The sequence below is a fragment of the Mesoplodon bidens genome (genome assembly GCF_964165515.1).
Source record: "Mesoplodon bidens genome assembly, chromosome: 16".
In the NCBI taxonomy this organism is placed as follows: Eukaryota; Metazoa; Chordata; class Mammalia; order Artiodactyla; family Ziphiidae; genus Mesoplodon; species Mesoplodon bidens.
In genome coordinates this window covers 40,149,367-40,159,827 of record NC_138173.1, presented here as the reverse complement: position 1 = coordinate 40,159,827, position 10,461 = coordinate 40,149,367, and the positions used below count along the sequence as shown (strand labels likewise).

The 10,461-nt window shown below is 41.6% G+C and overlaps 1 protein-coding gene across 1 annotated transcript; it reads right to left on the bottom strand.

The window, feature by feature from the left end:
- Positions 1-6,131: 6,131 nt before the first annotated feature.
- On the bottom strand, positions 6,132-7,866 carry LOC308629863 (elongation factor 1-alpha 1-like). Its single transcript, XM_081258166.1, has one exon. It carries the CDS (start codon positions 7,814-7,816, stop codon positions 6,428-6,430), a length of 1,389 nt encoding a protein of 462 aa, XP_081114292.1. The 5' UTR covers positions 7,817-7,866; the 3' UTR covers positions 6,132-6,427.
- Positions 7,867-10,461: the final 2,595 nt, after the last annotated feature.

The following is a 10,461-nucleotide window of genomic DNA, read 5'->3' as shown; positions in this document are numbered from 1 at the left end:
TACTAATATGCAGCTAGGTTAGTTTTTTGGGAATCTTGGAAAAAGTGATGCCCCACACTACAAGTGCCAGATCTGCCAAGGCAGATGGTTTAGGAAGGGATCAAACGTTCAGAGAGGTGGGCATACTAGATAGATTACCTAAGGCTAGAAAGTCCACCAGCCAACCATTTACCAAAGCAGTAAGGATGGGCTGATGATTGGGGCAAGAACTCCAAGATAATAGAGGTCAGGCAGCTGCAGTTAAATGTCAGAAGGAGGTGTGTCCAATTGTCAAAATATGGCAGTAGGTTCAGAGTGACACAAAGATCTACAGGATGTAGGGGTGGTGGTCCCCCCTGTATCTCCATTTAATTTTCATCCTGGTTCCCTCAAAAATTAAATAAAGTTAGAGGATGATGGTGCACTGTTGTAAACTCAATCAAATAGTAACCTGAGTGAAGCTGCTGTTCCATGTGGTACCTTTGTTTGAGCAGATTATAACCTGAGTGAAGCTGCTGTTCCATGTGGTACCTTTGCTTGAGCAGATTATCATGGCCTTAGACATGTGGTATGCTGCCATTAATCAGATGCATATATTCTCTTCCATTCTCATTAGAAAGGAAGATGAGAAAAAAAGTCATGTTCATTTAGAACGAACAGTCTTACCCCAGGGCTATGTTAATTCTACCATCCTCTGTCGTAATATAGTACAAAACCACGTAGGCCAGCTGGACATCTCACAGAAATTTGCACTGGTCCACTATAGCAATTACATGATACTCCTTGAAGAGGATGAGCAAAAAAGGCTGAGAGGTAGCAATACTGTAAGACACATGAGCTCTAGAGAGTGGGAAGTAAACCCAAACAAGATGAAGGGACCCACTACATCAGTAAAATATTTGATGAGTGGCCTGGGGTATGCTGGGACATCCCTCCAAAGTAAAAGGCAGATTACTGAATCTTGCATTTCCCACCACAGAGAAGAAAGCACAATGCTTGGTAGACTTCTTTGGTTCCTTGAGTCAACATTTCTATAACTAGGGATTCTCTAACTCATATACTGAGGGACAAAAAACACTGCCAGGTTTGAGCGGGACCAGAGCAGGAAAAGGCTTTTCAGCAGATCCAGACTGCAGTAAGCACTGCCCTGAAGTTGGGCCACACAACCAGGCAAACGCTATGATACTGGATTTATCAGTGTGGGAAAACACACCATAGAGAATTTATGGAAATTCCTAATGAAAAACCCACAACATAGTCCCCCAGGATTCTGGAACAGGTCTATGTCACCTTCAAAGAAATATAATACACACTTCGAAAACAGATGGCCTTCCCAGACCACATTCCTAGTGAGGAAAACTGGAAAGAGCCATCCTAGCTTCAGAGCTTCCCATAGATTTAGCTTCTATCTTATCCTGCTTTCTTCCCTGCCCTTTTTTCCACAGGTGTTGATCCCTCCAGCCCTCCCTTATAATTTTTCTGCATGGTAATTTCTCTCTTAGAGTCTGCATCCTGGAAAACCCAACCTGTGATAGGTGTTGTGTTGGTTGGTTTTAAGCATATTGTATGATTTCATTATAACCTCTGCAAATGATTCCAGTTAGATACTGGTTGAACAAACAATGCTGAGTTTAAATACTTTTCTGCTTCCTTTGAAAATTCTTATGGACAGTATGTCCTGAATCCAAATAAGAATTTACTTAAAACATAGAAGCAACCACCTCATATGTCATACCCTTAAGTATGTCAAAAAAATAAAAATATTAGAAAGAATGTGGAGAAATTGAAGCTTTCATGCACTGTTGGTAGAATGTAAAATGATAGAGCCATTATGGAAAACAGTATGGTAGCTCCTCAAAAAATTACAAAATAGAATTACTATATGCTCCAGTAATTCTACTTCCAGGTATTCAAGGGGATCAGAATGGAGGTTCCTCAAAAAACTAAAAATAGTGTTGCCATATGATCCAGCAATCCCACTCCTGGGCATATATCCGGCCAAAACTATAATTTGACAAGATGCCTGTACTCCTAGGTTCATGGCAGCACTGTTTACAATAGCCAAGACATGGAAACAACCTAAGTGTCCATCGACAGATGAATGGATAAACAAGATGTGAGATATATATATACAATGAATATATATATATATATATATACACATATATGTGTATATACACAATGGAATATTACTCAGCCATAAAAAAGGATGAAATAATGTCATTTGCAGCAACATGGGTGGACCTAGAGATTATCATACTGAGTGAAGTAAGTCAGACAAGGACAAATACCCTATGATATCACTTATTTGTGGAATCTAAACTATGACACAAATGAACTTATCTGTGAAAGAGAAACAGACTCATAGACATAGAGAACAGACTTGTGGTTGCCAAGGGGGAGGGAAGGATTTGGAGTTTGGGATTAGCAGATGCAAACTTTTATGTATATGTAGAACTGAATCACTTTGCTGTACATCAAAAACTAACACAACATTGTAAATCAACTATACTTCAATAAAATAAAATTTTAAAGGAAAAGAATGTGCTACCAAAAAAATATGCCACTTTAGCATAAGGATTAATTTGAGCTGAAGACAATTGACATACAGCAAGTGCAGGGGAAAGCTCTCTACCCTCCCCTTTCTGCCTAAAAGGAGGGTACAAATTTTCCTTTGTGAAGAAGTCCCCACTCCCCTCTCCTGTACCAAGAGAAGGAAAACAACCTTCATTGCTAGAGATGGCACTAGAACAAACCTGCACAAACAAACCTTATTAAAATAATACTTATCTTCCATTAGCTTCCTGCATCTATTTACCGTCCTACAATTTACCTCCCCACAAATCCAAAACCTCTTTTCTTTTATTTTGGCAAGTCTCCACAAATTTATTGCTCTTTGTTAAAATAGTATACAAGCCCCTGGGTCTAACTGCTTCTTTGGGTCTTCATTTCTTTTCTATGAAGTCCTTACTACGCATACATAGTAAACCATTTCTCTTGTTAACCTGTCTTTTGGCAGTTGAATTTTCAGGGTCCCAGTCACCAAAGAAGGTAGAGGAAAAAGATTTTTTTCCTCCCCTGCAGTTTATACCCAAGATAATTGAAAATAGATTTTTATATACCCATATTCATTGTGGTATTTATTCACAGTAGCCAAAAACTGGAAGCAACCCAAGTCTCCACTGACAGATGAATGGGTAAACAAAACGTGTTGCATAAATAAAGTGAAATATTGTTCAGGCTTAGAAAGAAGGAAAATTTGATGCATGCTATAAGGATAAACCTTAAGGACATTATGCTGAGTAAAAAAAGCCAGTCATAAAAAGAAAATTACTGTATAATTCCACTTACATGAAGTACCTAAGGTACAAGCTCATAGAGACAGAAAGTAGAATGGTGGTTGCTAGGGGATGGGGGTAAGGGAGAATGAGGAGCTATTGTTTAAGGAGTATAGAATTTCAGATTTGCAAGAGGAAAAGCGTTCTATGGATGAACGATGATGATGGTAGTAAAACAATGTGAATGTACTTAGTGTCATTAAACTGTATACCTAAAAATGGTTAAGATGGTAAATTTTGTGGTATATGCATTTTATGACAACTAAAATTTCAAAAAAACAAAAACATAGTGGCAGCCCTTAAGTAGTTGGTAGGAGGCTGGGGATCATGTACAGTTAAAATCCTTCTCTTATTGAGGGAAAAGCGCCTCTTCTTAAAGATGCAGATGGATTTCTTAGTTTAGGAATGTTTTAAGTGATTGCTTGATATCTCATGCTTTTGTTTAGTATTCATTTCCTGCAGGGGTTGTCCTCTGCCTAGCATTGTGCTGGATTCCAGGAATCAAGGACAAATGAAACACTGTCCCTGCTCTCAAGGAGATTAGAGGCAGGTGGAACAGACAAGCATGTGAAAAGATGGTTTTAATATGATGTGACAAGGGCTAGACTAAAGGTGAGCACATCTAAGGGGGCATCTAAATCATACTGGAGGGCAGAGAAAGCTTCCTGAAAGAGGCGATGTTTTGCTTCATCTTGAAGAATGATTAGAATTAATTAGGCAGAGGAGTCAAGACATTCTAGGAAGAGGCTGCAGACATGGAGGTGTGAAACACGACGACCTATGTGGGGAGGAAACATCATGAGTGTGCAGAGGAGATACAGTGGACAGTTAGGCAAGGATCAGATCCAAGACTGTTTGGAGATCAGTTAGAGTGTGGACTTTATCATAAAATCTACAGGGAGCTTTTATAAGCAGAATAATTACATCCCCATTTCAGGACAATGCAATATTTCCACAGTGGATAAAAAGTGTTCTAAGAGATTGTTTCAGCCAGCTATTGATGTATAACAAACCATCCTAGCGTCTTAAAACAACTCATTTATTCTTGCTCACACGTCTTCGGGTTGGCCGGGCCTATACTAGGCTGGGCTTAGCTGGCTTCTCTGCTTCAATCCGCAAGTCTGTCCGGGCTCAGTTCCTCACTGTACGTCGACCTCACATCTGCTCCATGTGTGTTAATTCTGGGACCTGGGATAAAGGGGAAGTACTACCTATGGGGGCTTCTTCTCATCCTCCTTGGTGCAGTTGATCATCCAAGGCATCTTCTTTCCATGGCAATGGCAGAAGCCCCAGAGAGAAGGCAGAAACTGTGATTCTCTTAAGGCCTAGGATCAGAACAGGGACATAATGATGTCCACCCACATTCCATTGGGCAAAGCAAGTCATATAGCTGAGTCCAAAGTCAAGAGGCAGGGAAGTACACCATGCCTCTAGTGAGAGAAACTGTAAACTCACTTGTAAAGAATGTAGATACAAGGAGAGGTGAAAAATTGGGGTCAACAGTTCAATCCACAATAGAGGCCATTTTTACTCAATATTTAGAGACTACAGACAGACTATTATTTAATATCTCTGTGGCCTTCTACAAGTTATTTAAAATTCTCTAGACATCAGTTTTCTCATCCATAAAATCTAGATTTGTATCTCCCCCATCTTGTGATTGCAAGACTTGCATGTGATATTGTCCATGGACTTTGCATTTTGGGCACCACTGCTAGTTATATGTAGCATGCCATGACTCTATGGATAAGAACTGTGGGGAGAGAGATCAGTGGTTTGACTTTGGTGCTGCAAAGTCAACATATTGGAGAGAAACAAAAATTCAGTAGAACCCAGAATATAGCATTCCCCTAAGATGAGTATTAACACCCTCTCTGCTGGCAACTACAACTTTTTGTCTTTGGGGAAAGATGTGTCTCCCAGAAGAAAGCCAGCCAAATGATATGTGTTTGGTCTGACAGTTCTTTTACACATCCACTTTATTCCTTGGCAGTTTGAATTTTTGGTGTCTAGGACAAAGTTGGGCAGGAGGCAGGAGGAAAAAGCACCTCCTGGCATTGCTTTAGAGATGTTCTCCCTGAGTCTGTAGCTACTGCTCTGTCCAGATGGCCTCCCTTGGCTGAAGCATTGTGCCAAAGACAATACGCAAAGTGTTCTTATTTATCGTCTCAGATTGAGAGCAACTGGCCCAACATCACACAGCTCTTCGGACCCAATTCTCTTGAATCCCACTGCAATGCTCTTTCTCCTATTGGTATAAATTAGATAGGCAAAAGGCTAAGCTGCTGTATAAAAGACACCACAAAACATAGAAATTCAGATAATATTGACATTCATTTCTCTCTCATATTGTCCAGAGATGGGCAAGCAGTCAAAATGGGTTGGAGGCTGAAGTCCAAGTGGACACCCAGGAATGCAGGTTTCTTTTATTTTCTTGCTTCAACATCCTCAAGCAGCCCTTCCCAATTGAGAGAATTAAGCTTTAATGCTTTAAAGCATCCATTGTGGTAATGAATTAACCTTTCTCTTATGTATCTGGAATAGTATAGCTTTGTACCATCTTTGGAATAATGGAGATAAGAGTTACTTAAAAGCAGAAACTAACACACCATTGTAAAGCAATTATACTCCAGTAAAGATGTCTTAAAAAAGAGTTACTTAAATCATTGTCTGTAAGGTTTATTTCCCTTACAGGAACCCCATTTGAGATAGGCTGCTAGAGTGAGGTTCTTACCCCGTGGGGGAAGCTGGACCCCAGCACCACATCTGTACATTCTAATCCATGGGGAGACAAAAAACGTGAGAGAAAGGGGATTTTTCTTTTTTTTCTCATTAAACTTTTTTAATGGGTCTCAAATTCTGTGACAGATTTTTGGTCAAGTTGTTTCCATTAAAAAGTACTGATTTTAAAAACGAATAACTTAAAACTGCCACACACAAAACAAATGGTCCACAACACATTCTCCTTTCCTTCTGAAGGTTTTACGATGCATTGTTATCATTAACCAGTCTTTTGTTACTAAGCTTAAATGGCCAATTGAGACAAACAGTCCTGAGACCGTTCTTCCATCACTGATTAAGACTGGGGTGGCAGGTATTGGGGATAATATTCATTTAGCCTTCTGAGCTTTCTGGGCAGACTTGGTGACCTTGCCAGCTCCAGCTGCCTTCTTGTCCACTGCTTTGATGACACCCACAGCGACCGTCTGTCTCATGTCACGAACAGCAAAGCGGCTCAGAGGAGGATAGTCAGAGAAGCTCTCAACACACATGGGTTTGCCAGGAACCATATCGACGACGGCAGCATCAGCAGATTTCAAGAATTTGGGGCCACCTTCCAGCTTTGTCCCGGAACGACGATCAATCTTCTCCTTCAGCTCAGCAAACTTGCGGGCAATGTGAGCTGTGTGACAATCCAGCACAGGTGCATAGCTGGCATTGATTTGGCCTGGATGGTTCAAGATAATCACCTGAGCTGTGAAGCCAGCTGCTTCCATCGGTGAGTCATTTTTGCTGTCACCAGCCACATTGCCCCGACGAACATCTTTGACAGACACGTTCTTGACATTGAAGTCCACATTGTCCCCAGGAAGGGCTTCACTCAAAGCTTCATGGTGCATTTCAACAGACTTCACTTCAGTTGTCACATTGACTGGAGCAAAGGTGACCACCATGCCAGGTTTGAGAACACCAGTCTCCACTCCACCCACAGGGACAGTGCCAATACCACCAATTTTGTAGACATCCTGGAGGGGCAAAAACAAGGGTTTGTCAGTTGGGTGAGTTGGTGGCAGGATGCAATCCAGAGCTTCAAGCAGTGTGGTTCCACTGGCACTGCCATCTTTATGGGTGACTCTCCATCCCTTGAACCACGGCACGTTAGCACTTGGCTCCAGCATGCTGTCACCATTCCAGCCAGAAATTGGCACAAATGCTACTGTCTTGGGGTTGTAGCCAATTTTCTTAATGTAGGTGCTGACTTCCTTTACAATTTCCTCGTATCTCTTCTGGCTGTACGGTGGCTCGGTGGAATCCATTTTGTGAACTCCAACAATTAGTTGTTTCACACCCAGAGTGTAGGCCAGAAGGGCATGCTCACGGGTCTGCCCATTCTTGGAAATACCTGCTTCAAATTCTCCAACACCAGCAGCAACGATCAGGACAGCACAGTCAGCCTGGGATGTGCCTGTAATCATGTTTTTGATGAAGTCTCTGTGTCCTGGGGCATCAGTGATGGTCACATAGTACTTGCTGGTCTCGAATTTCCATAGGGAGATATCAATGGTGATACCACGCTCGCGTTCAGCGTTCAGGTTGTCCAAGACCCAGGCATACTTGAAGGAGCCCTTCCCCATCTCGGCAGCCTCCTTCTCGAACTTTTCAGTGGTTCTCTTGTCGATCCCACCACATTTGTAGTTCAGATGGCCAGTAGTGGTGGACTTCCCCGAATCTACGTGTCCGATGACAACGATGTTGATGTGGGTCTTCTCCTTTCCCATTTTTGCTTAGGTTTAGTGGTGGTTTTCACGACACCTGTATCCTGGCGGCAAACCCGTTGTGGAAAAGAGAGAAAGGGGATTCTTAATCAACTGACCTGGGAGTTGCCTGTATTACTTCTGCTCACACCTGATTGGCCAAAATATAATTTCACAGCCACATTTAGTTACAATGGTGCTGGGGAAAGTAGTTTATACCTTGGCAGCCATAGGCACAGCTAAAACTTTTGGGGATTCTTTTACTAATAGGAGAAGGATGGAATAAACAGGGAGACAATGATCAGTCTCTGCCACATTTGACTATTACTCACTAGAGAGTAAATTTCATGAGAGCAGGAACTGTGACTCATTCACTAAGGACAAATAAATAAGTATATATGTTTTTAGCATAGTATCCAATACATAGAAGATTGAATTCCTTTTATTTATATCACATTAAGGTAGTTCAGAGGACTGTCTGAAATGATAATTTTCAAAAGACTCAAGGACTAAATACTTCAGTGAATACTTACTCAACATTTATTTTTTTTAGCAGGGGAGGGAGGGTAAACTTGATGTGCCCTGAGGTAAGTTTCTCATTGTTAGTTTTTTTTTTTTTTTTTTTTTGGAGTAGAATTGCTTTATAATGTTGTGTTAGTTTCTGCTGTACAATGAAGTGAATCAGCTATATGTATACCTATATCCCCTCCCTCTTGGACCTCCCTCCCACCCACGCCCCATGTTAGTTTTAATTATTGATTACTTTGACTTTCAAATGTTCAGGATCAATTTTTGGACTTTCATAAACCTGCAGAAGAAACACTCTTTCCTCAACTGTGACACAAAGGGGACTGTTAGGATGTGAAGATTATGTGGAATAAAGGAGCTGGTATTTGTAAAAAGCACTTAAAATGATGCCTGGTACATGGTGAGTGCCATATAAGTGTTATAGATGATAGAAGATAAATGATGATAGATAGATAGATAGATAGATGGAATGAAGGAAACACAATGAGAACCAACCTGATATTATCTGCCTTATTTGTGAGTATATTATAACGTTTTCTACTAAAGGCAGAAACTGTCACTAGGCCTCTTCGGCAGGAGACATCTCACCAGAAACCTGAAGATTCATTTCTTTGCTTGGCCAAGCCTGGATGTACTTTGCCTACTACATGTACTAGAGTCAAGGTAACTCTTACCGATCTCTTTGTGGACACTAAAATGACAAGCAAAAGTGGATGAGAGTGGACATTGGTTTAGCAGGTAGAGACAGCGCCTGACTCAGAAGGAGGCCAGTGCCATAGCAAGAAACTCTAGGAGTCCTCAGACTTAGTCTTCTGAGGTCATTCTCGGGCACATTAGAGATAATCTAGCACACAGACTACTTCAGGACATAAGATGACCTGGGCATGTAAAATGTGTCCACCCCTGGTTTTGGCAGAGCAGTCTGGAATGGATGCATGGTTTGGCCCACCTTCCATGTAATCATGCTCCATTCCTCTGGCAACAGCACTTTGCTGCCCTTCTAGGGATCCACTGCTCTCTCTTTCCACATGGTTTTCGTACAGTTGTGCCCACCCCTCCACCATACCCAGAATGAGTACGCCATCTTCCTAACCATGTGACTGGTTTGGAAGTGGGTATATGACACAAACTGAACTAGAGTCTTCCTTAAAATGTAATGCAGATGCTGGAAGAGAGAGGGTGGATTCTTCTGGACAGATAAAGGAAAGTGGAAGTTGATCTATTTGAAAACATCTATCCTAGTGCTAGAAAGGACATATGTGGTGAAAAAATGCAGCCAAACCAAAGAGGGAGGCAAGGTTGAGCCAATATCAGTTGGAAAGTACTGATACAATTTGAACGCCAAGATCCAGTTGTTCCTGAAGCTAGATTTGCCCCTTTCAGCTACATGCACCAACAACTTCCCTTTTAATTTAAGCTTATTTTAGCTAGTGTTTCTGCCATTTGCTTCTAAGAGAGTCCTGATTCATAGAGTACATGCTTTGGTTGGATTACCCTAACAGGTGTAAGGGCTAAGCTCACCCATGGCTGAGACTGCTGAGGACCTAGAGACAGCTCCTAGTCATGTCCCACTGGTTCAGAAAATTGCCCCAGGTTCCACTTTGTACTTTCCACTCTAAAACTTCTTCCCTGGTTCCTTATCTCTACTTCTGTCCTGTGGTCTGGTACCTGGATCTCTTTGGATTGACACTTCATGGTACATTGAGCCTGGCCGCCTATTTCAGTCTCACCCTGAATGCAGTTCCTCCAAAAACCCTGGGCTGCATCCTTTGTATCCCATGGGCCAATGTCTCCAACCTCTGCACCCGGCCCATGACCCCTGAGCCAGACCTCTCTCTATAAGCGAGAACCACCGAGTCATTTTGCTTCCATTCTGTGGGCCCTTTGTTTCCTTGCATGGGCCCCTTAATACATGTTCCCCTTCTTTTGGTGGTGTTGCCCTTGGCTTTAATTTATGTTGTTCAGGAAACCCAAAGGTCAAAACGTCCTCTATAGCTGAACAAAATATTCAGACTATTTTCCCCAGATTTGTTAATAGGAATTTTTGATGGGAAAGGATAAAAAAGAATAAGCTTTTACAGAGAGGTTAGTCATTCAAATAAGGAAGTCTTAAAAATCTGTATTGCATAAGGCACTCTGGC

What these genes read in the sequence shown, in the direction of transcription:
- LOC308629863 (XM_081258166.1), bottom strand. Translation starts at nt 7,816, where the DNA reads ATGGGAAAGGAGAAGACCCACATCAACATCGTTGTCATCGGACACGTA.